Source organism: Chiloscyllium punctatum, chromosome 26 (genome assembly GCF_047496795.1).
Source record: "Chiloscyllium punctatum isolate Juve2018m chromosome 26, sChiPun1.3, whole genome shotgun sequence".
NCBI classification, from domain to species: domain Eukaryota; kingdom Metazoa; phylum Chordata; class Chondrichthyes; order Orectolobiformes; family Hemiscylliidae; genus Chiloscyllium; species Chiloscyllium punctatum.
Window position 1 is genome coordinate 69,542,933 of NC_092764.1, and position 17,990 is coordinate 69,560,922.

The following is a 17,990-nucleotide window of genomic DNA, read 5'->3' on the forward strand; positions in this document are numbered from 1 at the left end:
AACAGGGTCTAATCTTGAAAATAAACTGCTTAAAATCTTATTTAATGGTTATATTGTGCATTAGATAAAAAGATTAAATAAATTTCCTCATATCGCCCAGCAAATTACTATTGTGCAGTGAGGTTTAATTTGATTATTATTGTTTAATTCATTGTTGGTTCAGAACTGCTCAAATATTTACAAAAGCACGTGAACAATTTACCACGATAGGCTGCCAATACTCTAATATACTCAGCAATGAATTTAACAAACCTTCAAAGAGGATTGAAAAATGTGTTGCTGGAAAAGCGCAGCAGGTCAGGCAGCATCAAAGGAGCAGGAGAATCAATGTTTCGGGCATAAGCCCTTCTTCAGGAATGAGGAGGGTGTGCCAAAAAGGCCAAGATAAAAGGTAGGGAGGAGGGACTTGGGGGAGGGGCGTTGGGAATGCGATAGCTGGAAGGAGGTTAAGGTGAGGTCAATGTTAAGTTAATCTCATTCTCAAACAGAAGGATTTTTGACCTGCAATCTTCTTCCCGACCTCTCCGCCCCCACCCCTCTCCGGCCTATCACCCTCACCTTAACCTCCTTCCACCTATCGCATTCCCAACGCCCCTCCCCCAAGTCCCTCTTCCCTATCTTTTATCTTAGCCTGCTTGGCACACCCTCCTCATTCCAGAAGAAGGGCTTATGCCCGAAACGTCGATTCTCCTGCTCCTTTGATGCTGCCTGACCTGCTGTGCTTTTCCAGCAACACATTTTTCAGCTCTGATCTCCAGCACCTGCAGTCCTCACTTTCCCCTTCAAAGAGGATTGCATATAAAATTCAAGACCTCGATTATAGAGCACTTGATTCATTCAAATTCATTTAGTCTTTTATTTACAGTTCATTGCTTTGCTGGATGGAGAGTAACCTTTGAACCAAGTTAACAGTTTCCCAAATGCTCAATATCTCACCTCTGTTGAATGTGTTAAAGGATCGCATGTGTGTTTGATGTAAATGTTAAATTAATCTCATTCTCAAACAGAGGGATCTGCATTTAATAATGCAGATGTTGACAGATTTTAAACAGTATTAACAATTATCAGGTGTTAGTTGGATACAGAGAGGCTTGCAGGAACAAAGTTGTCACAGAGGGTCGTTTACAGATCAGAAGCAGAGGTTAACAGGTGAGGCACTAGTAGCCAAATCAAAGGAACGGAAGCAGAGACGAAGCAGACTTTCTCCTCTGCCTCATGCTGGAAAGGAATTTACTTCTTCCACAATTAATTCATTGTTAGTCATATATGAAAGCAAAAGGAAGAGAGAGAAATGAACATGGAACTTTCGGAGAGATTAAAGACGAGGAAAGAAAAATGTAAATACATAAGTTTTAAAAATGTTGATGTACAATTAAACTCTGAAGACAGATTGCTGGCAGTGATTAATAAATGTCATACTATTAAAAATCCACATACACCTGAATGCATCAGCCTTCTCTTCAAAGTGTTCAACAGATAACTAATTGATAAGTATATCATAGCATTAGATGTCTTTTAATACTGAGTTTACTGGTAATGTTATGATCACAACAAGTCGGATCACAGATGGAAACGTGGTTGATAAATCATAAGTTTAATTTTTGTAGTTAGTTACTGTTGTGGTTAGTCACTGCTGTCTTTACCTGCTCTGGACCAAAGTCACTCCAGGCCCACTGGTTTTGAACAGCGAAGCAAGCTGCTCAGTTGTACAAAACTGTTACAGGAAAGAGTGCATTGGTTGAAAAAGTTAGCTTACCAAACTTCTTCAAGGGTAGTTTTCAAAGGGCAACAAATATAGAAGGCTTTTCATGTTATTTTTGTAACAAAATACACATGACAAAAAATAAATCTGGCCCTAGAAGCGCTGCCAACTCCCCATGAAATAATAAGAAATGCAAAGATTACCGATGCCTATGGTCTCATGAGTTATATTCATAGTAGGCACTGGATGAGCGTGCATGAGGGGTGTGGAATGGACACAGAAGGATATGAGGTAAAATGGATGAATATTACAAAGGGCCAGGGGTCTTGGGAGTAATTCAGTGAAACATAGGCGGCCTAATAATACAGAGCTGAGCCAATGTTTTACTAAAAGGGGATGGGCCATTCAACATGCTCCCATTGGTATCTGCATATCTTCATTGCATTATCAAGCTTCTGGGTGCAATGGCTCTAATTCTAGCTTATCCCTGCCACTTCCCTTTTGTGTTTCATTTCCTTCTCTCTTCTCACAGCCATGGATTCCCAGTGTCAGACTCAACACAGACATGGCACAGCGGCCTCCTGGCTTGTCATGGCCGCCTTCCGGCTTGGCCTGGCAATCTCTCAATGGCCCAACGTGACAGTCTCTTGGCCCAGCGTGGCGAGCTCTCAGCCTGGCATGGCAAACTCTCAGTGGCTCAGCATGGAATCTCTCAGCCTAGCATGGCTATCTCTCAGTGGATCAGCATGGCAGTCTCTCAGCAGCCCTGCATGGTGGTCTTTTGGCTGTACGTGGCAGTCTCCTGACCCAGCGTGGCCTCAGCATGGACTTCCGGTCTTGAGGTGATTCCTCGAAGTGTGGTCCCACCATGGTTAAGCACTTAAGAAAGACGTCAATGTTTGAACTTTCACTTTTACCTCTGTATTTTCCATATAAACTAAGAAAGTCTACAATGTGTAAGGTTTAACCTTATTTCATATATTTTATGCTATATATAATTACTGTAATGTTTAACTTTTAAGTTTCTTCTTGTTATTACCTTATTTTTAAGATTCTGTACGTAGCTACAGTACCTAAGATGGTGCCTTGTGTGGCAACAATATACACTTTTCACTGTATTCCTGTACTTTTGCACTTGAGTACGCATGACAATAAAATCAATATCAGTTACAATGGGCATACACTGCAAGAAGGAGGGATCGTGATGTTAGGAAATTATCTGACTTACAATTCCCACCCCAGGCAGGTTTCTCTGTAAACTCTTGTAATTTAAGAAATTTGTTCCATATGCAGTCTATCTCATTAGAAGCATTTCCTGATCTACCGCTATGTCAAAATGCATAGAGTATTAAAGAGTTGATTTTCAAGCAAGTAAAGTATCAACTATCTCCATTTCATGATGGCCTTACCACTTTGCTTTGAAGTGATACAACAACTGGCCAAGTGATAGCATTACTCACAATATAGTGTCCATGAATGAAATATTAGTTTAATCATATTTTGATTGAACAAATTACAAGCACTCAACAGCACAATAATCTCTCATTTAGTGCTACTGCAGTGCGTGACAGGTTGTAAGATCCCCAGAGTAGATGCAACAAATGGTCAATTGCTGAGTGTTCCCTCAAAACTAACAAATTTTGACATTAAATTTACTAGCAGCAATTTTCCCTTTTTTAACTACTGAGATTTAATAAATAGCATATTTTGGCCAAAACATTTTATTTGTAAATATGCTGCTCATTCTCAGAACAAATGGGTTAATGTTTCTGTTGTGGTTCTTTCACCAGGTGGTATGCAAGAGACTCCTCCTGTTCTCATAAATAATCTTCAACATGCTCTGTGCCCAGTAGCCACCCTTTGGGGAGTCAATGACCCAGTGGTATTATCACTAGGTTGTTAATCCAGAGACTGAGGTAATTTTCTGGCATCTGCCATGGTGTGATTTGAATTCATTAAAATATCTGTAATTAAGAATCTAGTAATGACCATGAAACTGTTGTCAATTGTCAAAAAAAAATCTAGGGTTCTTGAAACGATTTGTAGCATGGGTTGTGGATGAAGTTGTGGATTAGCTCATTGAGCTGGTGTGTGTTTCTGCAAATGTTCTGTCACCTAACTAGGTGACATCATCAGTGCATCTTTGATAAGATGTTGTGGTCTGTCCCGCCTGGTATTTATATGTCTCTGTTTGTTGGTATTTCCAGTTATGTAACTGAGTGGTTTGTACATAGTTCAACGTATCTATTCATTGAGTTGCGGTTGGAGTGCCAGGCTTCAAGGAACTCTCTGGCGTGTCACTGTTTTGCCTGTGCTAAGATGGTTACATCATCCCAGTTGAATTTGTGTCCTTTGTTGTCTACGTGGTTGGAAATGAGAGAGTGCTGGTCATGTCTAGCGGTAGCGAGCTGATGTCCATGCACTTGTTGCTCAGTTTTCCTCCTGTTTGTCCTATGTGGTGTTTTTCAGTCTTTGCAGGGTATCTTGTAGATAATGTTTGTCCTGTTGGATGTGGGTATCAGATCTTTAACCTTTGTGAGGAGCTGATGGAAGGTCTTTACTGGTTTGTGGGCCACTAAGATTCCCAGAGGTCTGAGTCGTCAGGTAGTTATCTCAGATATGTCTCTGATATATGGTATGTTCACTATTGTGTCTGGTCGTGTAGAATTTTCTTCTTTGAGTTTGTCCCTTAAGTACTGGAAGATGGTGGCAGACCACCAACACCTTATCAAAGGCGCACTGATATCACCTAGTGAGGCGACAAAATGTTTGCAGAAAAACACACCACAACTTCAAAACACCATCTGGTTCATGAATGTCTCTTAGAGAAGGAAATCTGTTATCCTTCTCTGGTGTGGTTGACATGCAACTCCAGACGCAAAGCAATGTGGTTGACTCTTAACTGCCCTCTCAGCAATTAGGGTTCAGCAATAACTGCCTAGTCAGCAACTCCGCATCCCATTAATTAATTTTAAAGAAGTCTTATCAGTTAACAGATACAAAAGGAGAATGCTTGGTTTGGAGGCAAAAGGTGGGGGTGGGAGTTTCTGACTTGTGTCATGTCATACTCTTTGCTGATAAAGTTACCAGACAGACTAATTTATGAAATGCTGCAACACAAAGAAACACAGAAAATATGAGCAGAAGTCAGCAATTTGGCCCTTCAAGCCTACTCCCTCATTCACTTTATCACGATTGATCATCCAACTCAATACCCTGCTCCTGCTTTTCCTCCATAATCTTTGATCCTTTTAGCCCCAGTAGCTATATCCAACTCCTTGAAGTTTTGGCCTTCAACTGTTTCCTGTGGAAGTGAATTCCATGAGCTCACCACTCTCTGGGTGAAGAAATTTCTCCTAATCTCAGAAATATTTAGTCTATGAACCCTAGCTCTGGAATACCTCAATATTGGAAACATCCTTTCCACACCTATCTTGTCTAATCCTGTTCAAATTGAATTCCAGCATATGTAAGTCCAACCAATTCAACTTCTCTTCATACATCAGTCCTGCCATCCCATGAATCAGTCCAGTAAACCTTTGCTGCATTCCCTCTATAGCAAGAATATCCTTCCTCAGATAAGGAGACCAATACTCCAGGCATAGTGTCACCCTGTACAATTACAGCTCAGTATCCCTGCTCCTGTACTCAAATTCACTCACTGTGAAGGCAAATACATGACAGATGCAGTATAATGAAGGTAATCATGGGGTTAACTACTTTGATGGCAAAAACAAGAAAGTAAATTATTATCTGAATAGCCATAAATTGAGAGAGGGGAATGTACAACGAGACCTGGATATCCTTGTACGCTAGGAGAAAGTGAATTCTGCAGATGCTGGGGATCAGAGCTTAAAAATGTGTTGCTGGAAAAGCGCAGCAGGTCAGGCAGCATCAAAGGAGAAGGAGAATCGACGTTTCGGGCATAAGCCCTTCTTCCTGAAGAAGGGCTTATGCCCGAAACGTCGATTCTCCTTCTCCTTTGATGCTGCCTGACCTGCTGCGCTTTTCCAGCAACACATTTTTATCCTTGTACACTAGTCACTGAAGGTGCGCATATCACAATGAAGCACCTCAGCAGCCTCCCTACAGTTCACCCCTAACTTTACTTCCCCCAACTCAGTTTTGCGTTATCTGTAAATTCAGGAATATTACATTTAGTTTCCTCATTCAAGTCATTAGTATATATTGTGAATAGCATTAATTCCTGCAATACCCCACTAGTCACTACCTGCCATTCGAGAAAAGATCCTTTTATTCCAACCCTTGTTCCTTGTCTGCAAACCAGTTTTCTAATAATTTCAATACACTAAACACACTTTTACTTTACACACTAATCTTTCATGTGCTCTTTGTCAAAAGCCTTCTGAAAGTCCAAAAACTCAGATCCATTGGCTCCCCCTCATCAACTCTACTAGTCACAATCTCGAAGAACTCCAGTAGGTTTGCCAAGCATGATTTCCCTTTCATAAATCTCTGCTGACTCTATCTGATCCTGCCAATGTTTTCCAAACACTCAGTTATTAATTCTTTTATAATGGACCCTAGCATCTTTTCCACACTGATGTCAAATCTATAATTCCCCATTTTCTATCTGCCTCCCTTCTTAAATAGAGGGGCTACATTAGCTACCTCTCTGTAGGAACTGTTCCAGAGTCTATAGCATTTTGGAAGATGACCACCAATGGATCCACTATTTCTGGGGTCATTTCCTTAAGGACTCTGGGATGTGAATTGTAAGGACCTAGGAAATTTATTGGCCTTCAATCCCATTAATTTCCCTAACACCATTGCCCTGCTAATACTAATTCCCTTCAGTATCTCCCTTCAGTATCTCCCGCCCAAAATTTCTGGTATGTTATTTGTGTCCTTCTTTGTGAACATGCAACCAAACTATGCATCCAATTGTTCAGCCATTTATTTGTTCCCCATTATAAATTCCACCATTTCTCACAGTAGGGGACCTACATTTGCCTTCACCTATCTTTTTCTCTTCACATATCTATTGAAACTTTTATATTTAATTTTTATATTTCCTGCAAGCTTACTGATGTACACTTTTTCCCTTTCTTAATTCATCTCTTTATGCAGCTTTGTTGAATTGTAAAATTCTCATTGTGTAAACAACTGCTGGAACAAGCATTAATTGCTAAGTTGCAGATGATTTACAACCAGGGGGTGTCCTGATGCAGCTTTTTGCTAGCAACAAGTTGTTGCTTGGTTTCTGGATTAGTGAACAGTTATCTATTAAACAGACCTTTTAGCCTACCAACAGCTTTGTGAATATTTCTCAGGTAACTTGGAGCTGGGAACAAGTTCAGGGGGGACAGAAGTGTTCAGTTCTTCCCCAGCTTAGGAGTGGTCTCTGTTTTCTGCAGTCAAAACTCATTGCAAACTTGAAGAAAGCCAGTTATCTTTCTTGCAATTGTTACTGTAATCAATTACTTTTGACTGATAAATCAGGGACTTTTTAATAATGGGAATATAATACAAAAGATATATAACATTTTAATAAAATTGTGTCTCTCATCAATCAGTGGAAGTAACTGGAGAAAGACATCTGAATTAATGTACTAACCTGCAGAAAACAATTATAAGGATCATCTGAACAACAGTACCTGGGGACAAAGACAACTGAATTATCTTTCCAGTTTTTGCCCCTCAACATTACCTTGTTATCTATTTGGGTGTCTGCATATGGAAAGGGGGTATTTATAAGGGGATGAGAGATTTAATTAGAGTGTACACTGACAGTTTATAATTGTTTGCCTGCAGCAAGAGATTTCGAATAAATAGTGTTTCTTGTTCAATACAGGTTTATGTTTCCTATCAATCTGGGTCTGAAAGTCAAGTAAATTACTTTTTAAAATATTAACTTTCGTGACAATACTGGGAACAGCATGGTTTTATTTCCAGAAGATTACCCCAGTGAGTCATAGCAATACAGCGATCTTTAAAAATTCTTTTGTGCAATAAACTTTGATTTTCTTTTATTAAAAACACATTGGCAGTCTCATGTGAATATGATCAGTGACTGACCATCACTATAATCAAACTACAAAAATAAAACTTATGATCTATCAAGCCAGGATTTGCTCTGGGATCTGACTTGTCTATTATTAGCATCAGTTACAATCATAACAAGTCTTCCCCCAGTTGGAAACAGGAAAGAAAGGCAGATGTGGGAAGGCAATTCAGGTTTAGAGAAAATACTGAGACTCAGCTCTTGACTTGGAATTAATTGCAAAAAATGTGTAAAATTATGTTTTTCAATTACAAGTTTTTCAGTAAGAAAAGAGTATTTACGATGATAAGTGATATTGAGTTAAATAGCATTTGCTTTCGCTGGTACTTTCATTGCCCACTTACAGTCTGAGGGAAGAAAGCAGCTTACCTATTTGCTATTGAATTTTTTCAGGAATGGTTTCTCAGCCTTTTTTCTAAAAAAACTGAAGAAAGATGTATAAAGACAGGGAAAAACTATACCTAGTTCAAATTACAAAGAAACACTACTACTGTAACCCTGGACTACACTGCCATAATATTGCTAGCACTGATCAATATGCTGCAAACAAATTATACGAATTGCTAACAAGATTGATAAGAACTAAGACGATATCTAAACAGACCCAAGATTTGCAAGACGAAGTATAAGAGACTCATGTCCGTCTGGATCATGTGTCACACAGCGCTCCAAGTCACTCACTGCAATAGTGGCAAACACTCACACAACCATGGATCCATTGACAACGGAAGGTTCAATTACTGAGTTGCAATCATTTGATTACGTGTCAATGAGCTTAGGTCAAATGGAGCAAGTGACACTGGAGAAGCCACTGACCATCTGGAGCAAGTTACAGCAAGTCATAGGTCCACCTGGAGCAATGAAATGTTGATACTGATGTACCATATTACAATTGTGGCCAATTGTCTCATCAATTCAAATTTCATTTCTGCAACTCAGTATTGAATACTTACAAAGAAAACTGCATTCATGGAGAGGTCCACAAGTCCTATCTGAGCAATGCTGCATAACTGTCTGATTAAATTAGAAAACTCAACAAAAGGCATGGACATTCCTGGGTCCTCAACTTACAACTGGTTATGGCAATATACGTTTTAAGGCATCTGCCTTCACTAAATGGCAGCACTGATATCTTTAAGACTTAATATTGTAGACTCAAGCCAATCCAGTCCAGAATCAGCAGTTAATCTACCCGACTGCAATGCTAAGGTAATGTTTCAATGTTAGAAGTGCTGTAGTTCAGATGGTGCTGATGCTTGTAACCCGGGTTTCCTCCGGCTGCTCCGGTTTCCTCCCACAATCCAAAAATGTGTAGGTTAGGTGGATTGGCCATGCTAAATTGCCCGTAGTGTTAGGTGAAGGGGTAAATGTAGGAGAATGGGTTTGGGTGGGTTACACTTCGGTGGGTCGGTGTGGACTTGTTGGGCCGAAGGGCCTGTTTCCACACTGTAAGTAATCTAATCTAATCTAATCTAATCTAAAAGAAAGTGACATTAAATCAATCATCCTTCAGCTAGCTCAAGTGATATCGCACAGTATTATTTGAAGAACAACAGATATCTCTTGTTGTTTTTACCATTTATCCATCCAGCACCACAGAAAGACAGACTTTGTTTATTTGTCTCATTGTTGGGATCTTGTTATTCATAAACTTGTTGTGTTATTCCCACTGTTATCACAGTGACTGACATCAAAAGCTCTTTATTAGTATTAAAACGTTTTGGGACATCTCTAGGTTGTGAAAAGTGATACACAAAGTTTATTTTTAGACATGTGTCAAAATAACAAGGTGATTCTATTTTCTAAGGATAACAGTTTCAGTTACTATAAGTAACACTATTTTGACCAAGGTGAAAATGGCTAATGTTGTTTTAGCTTGTGAATTAGAGCACCCTGGGAAATAAAAAGCAAAAAGCAAAAGTCCCTTGCTGCAAAAAAGAATTTAATTCTGAGAGATGTGCTGATTCAATTGTTAAGCAGTAAATTAATTCTCCCTCTGGGAGAACTGAAAGTTCATCTAATTTACTTCTAGGAGTTCAACTTAAAGGCCGCAAATTATAAATGGCATATCCTATTATGAGCAAAGTGTCAACCCACACAACACCATTAAAGTAAAGGCAGACATGACTCTGCACTAACCAAGTGCATTGCGCTACTGCGTATTTAAAATCCAATTCTAATAATATGAGCTTGAGCTTGCCAACCATGTAATGGATTTACAGACAACATAAACTCAAAACCAAGTTAACCAACAGAATGGCTTCAACACAAAAAAACTGAGGGAATTCTGATCTCTTATCAAAGTACAACCTGCACTATATCACCTTGCAGCTTCAAAACTTGCATTGTATTACCTCACAAATAGTGCTGTCATTGAAACTCTGGATAATTCTTGAGAGGAAAAGCTGAAAAGCATTTAAACAACATATTTGGAAGGTACGTAAGAATTCAAACAGAGTAACTATTAGCTGGATTTTTCTGAATGAGGCAAAAGGGTTGTGTTGGAGAACTACCGAACTCAGCAGATCTATATCCTTTATGAAGGCCCCAGAACATTGTACTTTTGCACCAGGAAGGCAGAGCTGGGATGGTTTTGGGCCACTTCCTCTGCTGATAGACCAGAATGTACCTGTTCACTGGAACATCCTGTCAGTTGTATTAATATCAAACCAACAGCACCCCTCAACATTTCCCCAATTGGTCGCCCAAGTCAGCTCTATTTAGCAAACAGTTAGGCCCAAGCAGAGGATTATGGAGACAACTCATTCACTTAAGGTGGAGAAAAACTAGAAACTGTTTTTCTAAATCACCATCTTACTGATCTTCAGATCAGATGTATTGATACTCTGCCCAAACTGCAAACAAAAAAACACTGTCAACAGGATAAAAGGAGGGAACAGGAGCTTGTAATTGAATTCCAACAATGCATTCAACTTTTGTGACCCTATTAGCAATTTTGACAATTTAACTGAAGTCTGTCCAAAATATGAGGAAGAAATAGGTAACAAATACATCGTAACTCAGACGGTTGAAGAATCATCATTTCAGGTTAGCAAAGTGTCTCTGCTAATAATGCACATTCTTTGGAGCCATAGGATGTGAATGGACTTGTCAAAGTTCTTGCATATTGTGTTGTGAATATCAGCTCAGTTGTTGTCATCAAACTACACTTCACTACACTGTGCTTCACAGGGAAGAACAGAAATCAACATGTAAATCGTTAAAGGCAGCTCTCTTCATCTCCTTACATCTGTTTGATCAGCAGCACTCACATAGACCAAAACATAAATCACATGCGTTTCTTTTATCTGAAGAATAATGAATTGTCTGAGACAGAATGAGCTGATCAGTCACCCTTAATAGACACTGCACAAATTTAGCTGGGGTGTAAAATTGGGTAATGACCTGCTACTACCAATTTTATGCCCCTGCCAAAGTTGCAAGTTTCATCAATAAGTGCACATTCACTGGATTACAACCTGAAAACTATTACTGTTGCAGGGGTCAACATTAGCAAATAGATGTTTAATATATTCATGCAGTAGTGGACCCCTAGCGGTAAGGATGCTGAATTACAAACCCCAAGTTGAGTTAAAGTCCCACTGCATCAAGTTGTGAAATTCAATTTAACAACTTTAGTTCTAGTTGTGGATGTCAGAACAAACACTGGATTGTAAATCAGTTAATCACTAACAAGAAGGCAAGTGAACAAGAACATTAAGACTAATAAATATTCAGTGTCGAAAAATTATTGGGCAATAGTTCAATATGATTTTTAATATTACCCATTTTGTTTCTATGTACCATTTCTTATCATGCTCTCTTTCCCCCTTCGAGCTGCTCCAAATACAGATATCACAGGATAGATTAACAGAGATATGGAACACAACAGCTATTTTGCTCCTTTTTCTGCACTTTTCTGTGAGTTTCTACATTTTCTTTTAATTTGTTGCTGCTTAGTGCCAACCTTGAAGATATCAGGAGTTGATCATGTGGTAAAATACAGCCAAAAGGGTAGTAAGCAGGTACAACATAGTGACCGTCTACCAACGTGTACTTCCCAATTAGCAGATAGCCATAATCTAGTAAATTATGCCTTTGATCTATTCCTGTTATCTCAATACAAAATTGGATGCTGATCTAATAAAATGCATCATTCTCAGATCCAGTTGGAATGGTGCACTAATAGTACAGAATGCCACATAAAATGTTTACACTCTACTGTACAAATGTATGAAATTTCAGGATGTTTGATGTTGGAAGCAGGTGGGTATCTAACCTGTGTCCAAGTGTAAGATCAAATCTTCACTGTAATCCCCAGTTCGCTGGGGGGTAAATTCTACTAACACTTGAATACTCTCCCCAACCTCCAGGTTTCCATGGATAGGGTCCACAAGAAATGGCCTGCAAATAACAAGAAAATAAGAAAATTATTGAAATGTGCATGTTAGAAAGATCTCGCAATCAAACAGCTGCATTTATAGCATACTGTTTTTCATTTTGGGTAATTATGTGCAAAGATCTCAAATCCTTTGCAATTGCATATTATAATACCACTAGCATTTTTTTCGAAGGAACTCAAGTTTTCCAGTTTTGTATAATACAATCTCCCAACTACCCCATGCTTTCCAAGTAATCATGGTGTTAAAATGTCTGCCATTCAACTCTGTTTTTATTTACAAGGATATACTATTTCCATATGACTACCAAAGCAAAAAATCACAATGCAGAGCTCAGTAGTATGTCTTTGTATGAGTAATAAATTGCTAAACAGCAAAAAAAATCAGATGGATGCTCCACTTTACATTTGTACTTTGAAAGACGATGCTGTTAAACCATAACTCCTTACATATTTTAAGTATATCAGCAGTTAAATGTCTAGGTTACTACTTAGGTTGCAATGGTGTCTTAGATAATTTGCAAAACTAAATTAGCAGAACATTTTATTTTTTAACTTTCCTTTAACCAATGTTTAACTGCTTCTTCACATAGAATACATATTAGTTGCATTGAGTTCCCATTTCAGCACCAGGCCAGAAACATATACAAACAAAATCACAAATCCATAAGATATAGGACCAGAAATAGGCTACTTGGTCCATCAAGTCTGCTCTATCATTCAAGGAAATAAAGACTGACCTATTCATCTTCAACTGCCTATTTGCCTTGTCCCCATCGCCCTGGATTCCTTTATTGATGAAGACAAGCAATCAACCCAAAAGCATGATCAACAGCTTTCAGAAAATAACCCCTCATTACATATTAACATGCTGGATGTATGTGAGGTAACAGACATTTCAAAAGTTTCTATTAAGTTATTTAAAATCTGCATTGTCATTAAAAAAGAATACTACAATTGAGGAAACAGAGTTGGTGCTCATGGAAATGTCAATGAAATGAGATTAACCTTTTGGTAAGAGCATCAATATTCAACAATATTGAATGAAATCAAACAACACTGCTTTTTCCACAGCAGAGAAATATCCCCAGCTCTCCTGTAAACATCAATGCACCAACAATGAAACATAGATACATAGAAAATGTTGGAGCACATTCCACCTTTCAAAATGATCATGGCTGATCATCCAACTCAATACCCTGTTCCCATTTTCTTCCCATACGCTTCGACCACTTTAGCCTAAAGAACCATATTGAATTACTTCTGGAAAGGATTCAATATTTTGACCTCAACCACTTTCTGTGGCAGAGAATTCCACAGGTGCACTACTCTCTGGATGAAGAAAGTTCTCCTCATCTCAGTCCTAAAGGGTTTACCGATTTCTTTAGATTGTGACCCCTGGTTCTAGAGTCCCAATCATCGGGGCATTCTTCCCGCATTCACCCTGATTAGTCCTGTTAGGATTTTACAGGTTTGTCTGAGTTCGATTTATTGTTGCCAAAATACAGTGCAATGCATTGTTTTGCACACCATTCAAACAGAACAGAATGCAGAATACGGTGTTACAGCTGCAGAGAAAGTGCAGAGAGAGTGATCAAAATTAACATTTGAAAGGTCCATTCAAAAGTCTGATAACTGTGGGCAAGAAGCTGTTCTTGAATCTGATTGTATGTGTATTCAAACTTTTATATCTTCTGCCTGACAGAAGAGAGGCAAAGAGAGTATAACCGGGATGGGAGGAGTCTTTGATTATGTTGGGTGCTTTCTCGAGGCAGTGGTAAGTACAGATCGACTCAATGGATGAAAGACTGGTTTGCATGATGGATTGGGCTGTGTTCACAACTCTCTGTAGTTTCTTGGAACTGTAGTTGCTATACCATACTGTGATGCATCCAGATAGGATGCTTTCTATGGTGCATCTATAAAAATTGGTAAGAGTTTTTGTAGACATTCCAAATTTCCTTATCCTCCTGAGGAAGTAGAGGCATTGTTGTGCTTTCTTGACTGTCACATCAATGTGCGTGAACCAGGACAGATTGTTGGTGATCATCACTCCCAGGAACTTTCTATGAGATTCCCCCCTCAATCTTTTTAACACCAATGAATATAGTCCTGATCGATCTAGTCTGTCTTCACATGTAATCTCTGCCATTCCATGAATCAGTCTAGTAAACATTCATTGCATTCCCTCCAGAGCAAGAACATCCTTCTTCTGGTAAGGAGACCAAAACTGCACACAATACTCCAGGTGTGGTCACACTAAGGCCTTGCACAATTGCAGCGAGATATTCCTGCTCCTGTACTCTAATCTTCAAGTTGTCAATGCCAACAGACCTTCATCACCTCCTGCTGCACCTACATGCTTACCTTCATGGAACGGTGTACAAGCACACCCAAGCTTCATTGCACTTCCCCTTTTCGAAATCTATCACCATTCTGATAATAATCCACCTTTCTGTTTTTGTTCCCAAAATGGATAAACTCACAGTTATCCACATTATACTGCATCTGTCATGCACTTGCCCACTCACTCAACTTGTCCAAATCACACTGAAACATCTCTGCAACCTCCTCACATTTCACCCTCCCATCCAGCCTTGTGTCATCTGAAAACATATAGATATTACATTTAGATCCTTGTCAATTTCTGTAGTGCATCTTGTAGATCGTACAAACAGCTGCTCAGCATCTGTGGTGGAGAGTTTGTGGATGTGGTGCCAATCAAGTGGACTGCTATCCCTGGATTGTGTCAAGCTTCTTGAGTGCTGTTGGAGTTGCACTTAACCAGGCAAGTGTGGGATAATCCACCATGCTCCTGACTTGTGCATGGTAGATAGTGGACAGGCTTTGGGGAATCAAGAGGTGAGTGACTCGTTAACAGTATTCCTCACCTGTGACCTGCTCTTGTAGCCACTTTATATGGCAAGTCCAGTTCTGTTTCTGTTCAATGATAACCCCCAGGATGTTGATATTCATTATTCATTAATGGTAGTGAAATGTCAATGGGCAGTGGTTAAAAGTCTTATTGGAGATGGTCTTTGACTGATATTTGTCCAGCACTAATATTTCTTATCACTATTCAGCCCAAGCCTGGATATCATCCAGGTCTTGTTGCAATTGTACATGATCTGTTTCAGTATATGAAGAGTCGCAAATTGTGCTGAACATGGTGAATTCATCAGCAAACATGCCCAGTTCTAACATTATGATGGAGTGAAGGTCATTGATGAAGCTGCTGAAGATGGTTGACTCTAGAACACTATGCTGAAGAATTTCTGTAGAAATATCCTAGAGCTGAGATGACTAACCTCCAACAACCACAATGTAGGAGCAAATTACTGCAGATGCTGCCATCTATACTGAAAATAAAAATGCTGGAGATCACAGTGGAAGCTTGCTTCCTCTTCATGGTTGCTGCCTGACTTGCTGTGGTCTCCAGCATTTTTTGTTTTCACTTCAACAATCACAACCATCTTCTTATGTGCTAAGTACAACTCCAACCATCGGAGAGTTTCCCTCAGTTCCCACTGACACCAATTTTCCTAGGATTCCTTGATGCCAGACTTGGTTAAATACAGCCTTGATAGATGAAACAAGCACATACCTTTTTTTGGTCATACTGAACATTCATACACAAGCTGTTTCCAGCAAGCTGCACATGTCCTCAGTTTGCCTTTCTGGATCAAAATAAATTTGCCTTATACATGTATCAAACACACGATCAGCACGACATTACTTCTTTATCACAATGACCTGATTCTGGTAATTATACTGTCACCCCAATTTAGACTGTAATTCGATGGAGGTGTCATTTTACACATATTGAAGCCACCCCAACTGGTAACTTTTGCCACTACCTGTGTGAGCAAATCCCTTTGGCAGTAGTCTGATCCTCATTAGCAAATCACACCTTAGTTCCTTCCCCTTTTCTTCTGACACCTCTCCTCCATGAACATTACTTTCTCCCACCCTGCTCAACTTTCATAAGACAGTGGTTACATTGAATATGATCTTTCAAAATGCATTAGACTCTGGAATCATTCTAGTCAACTGAAGGTAATGAATACATCATTATTTACGAAAGGTGACAGACAGACAAATGAAGAACTCCAGACCAGTTAGTTGCTTCAAACAGAAAGGACAGTCTTATTGGAAATAACTTGCTACTCTTCCTTAGATTGATACTGTGGAGATCTCAACATCAAATTCATTATGAGACAGATCCTACAGATAAGCACTGATTGCAAATATTAATGTCACAATTTTTCTTTCCCTTACTAATTCATTTCAAATTTGTTTGCTTTCATCCCTTTCCATCTCCATCAAGAGCAGAGAGAAATTTCAGCATATTATATAATTTTTCATTCTTATATGCAAAGCTATACATGACATCAGCATCTTCTACTACTGTTTTGGTCGCCTTTAGGGTTGGTTGCTGACTAATTCCTGCTTATTTTTAATGCAGCTGGGCTGCAAGAGATTTGTAGATTCTGGTCAGAACTTCCGAGTTCTTGAAGCATGACTGGTTTACTGGGCATATTAAAATTAGATTTATCAAGCAGCAGCTGCATGCCACAGTCACTGCAGCACAGGATTGGATGGTGTTCAAGGACTTGTATTTCAGCTTTGCAATCTTAAAATATTATTCTGTGGAAGAGATTAAATAGTCACAAGTACTTCTTATGCTTCAAAGACCCAAAGTGACCTTGAGGGTAGGATTTAATTTCCTTTTTTTTATGCAGAGTCTTGGATTACCAACTCATCCATTTTCCGCAAGATTTTTTACAATTGCCAGTTTGTCTTCCAAGCACTGAGTCTAGCAGCTCTTTTGGCCAACACTTTGCATGTTCCATAATGATATACCCCTGCTCTGCCTCAAAACATCTTCAGCCACCACACAGTTCCATGACAACACTCATATACCACTGGAAACTGCAATGGACTGCACACAGTCCGAAGATGACTTGACAGTCTAAATCAAAAGGGAAGGATGAGGTGGGTGTCAGATATTAAGGGAGTGAATGTTCAGGGGAAATATGAAGACTGGAAATGGGTATGCAGAGGAATGGACATTATGAATCGTAGACAAGGGGAAGGAAGGTCAGGAAAGAACACTTAATTTATAAAGGAAGAGAATATATAATCAACAAGGAAGAATATTAAACATTACTAAATTGAAATACAAAGTTGAAGCTTTAAGTCTAGCATTCATAAGAACTAAAATATGACAGGAATAACTGGGGGAATGGGACCACAGAAAAGGCTGGTAATAACAGGGGCTGAATGGCTTCCTCCAGTGTTAACAATACTAACATCTTATGAAAATGCTCCTTTCTGAGATCAAATCTGAAGAATGGATTCAGAATTGTGGACTCTGAGTTGGGTTTGTACAGTGTTTTAATTTGGTTCAGGTTTCTCTGTATCTGCCAGCTACTTGGGTGGTATGGGGCTCAATGCTGCCTCACAGCAGCAGGGACTCAGATTAAATTCCCGCCTCAGGCAACTGACTGTGTGGAGTTTGCACATTCTCCCTGTGTCTGCGTGGGTTTCCTCTGGGTGCTCCAGTTTCCTCCACCAATCACAAAGATGTGCGGGTCAGGTGAATAGGCCATGCTAAATTGCCCATAGTGTTAGGTGCAATAGTCGGGTAAATATAGGGTAGGGAATGGGTCTGGCTGGGTTACTCTCAGAGGGTCAGTGTGGATTTGTTGGGCCAAATTGCCTGTTTCCAAGCTGTAGGGAATCTAATACAGTCAAAGCACAGATCAGCTGAAATCAAGTTTCCAGTTTGCAACAGTCATCTTCACACAGAACCAAACTCCAAACCAGAATTCAAGGACATATTGGGAGAGGGATCTGGCCCA

The 17,990-nt window shown here is 39.4% G+C and overlaps 1 protein-coding gene across 1 annotated transcript in view; it reads right to left on the reverse strand.

Annotated features, from left to right (window-relative positions):
* hydin (HYDIN axonemal central pair apparatus protein) overlaps positions 1-17,990 on the reverse strand; it is an 869,275-nt gene that overhangs the window by 719,610 nt on the left and 131,675 nt on the right. The window contains exon 7 of the mRNA XM_072547579.1: positions 12,007-12,131. Coding sequence (XP_072403680.1) covers positions 12,007-12,131 — 125 coding nt within the window. The remainder of the gene's footprint in view (positions 1-12,006; positions 12,132-17,990) is intronic.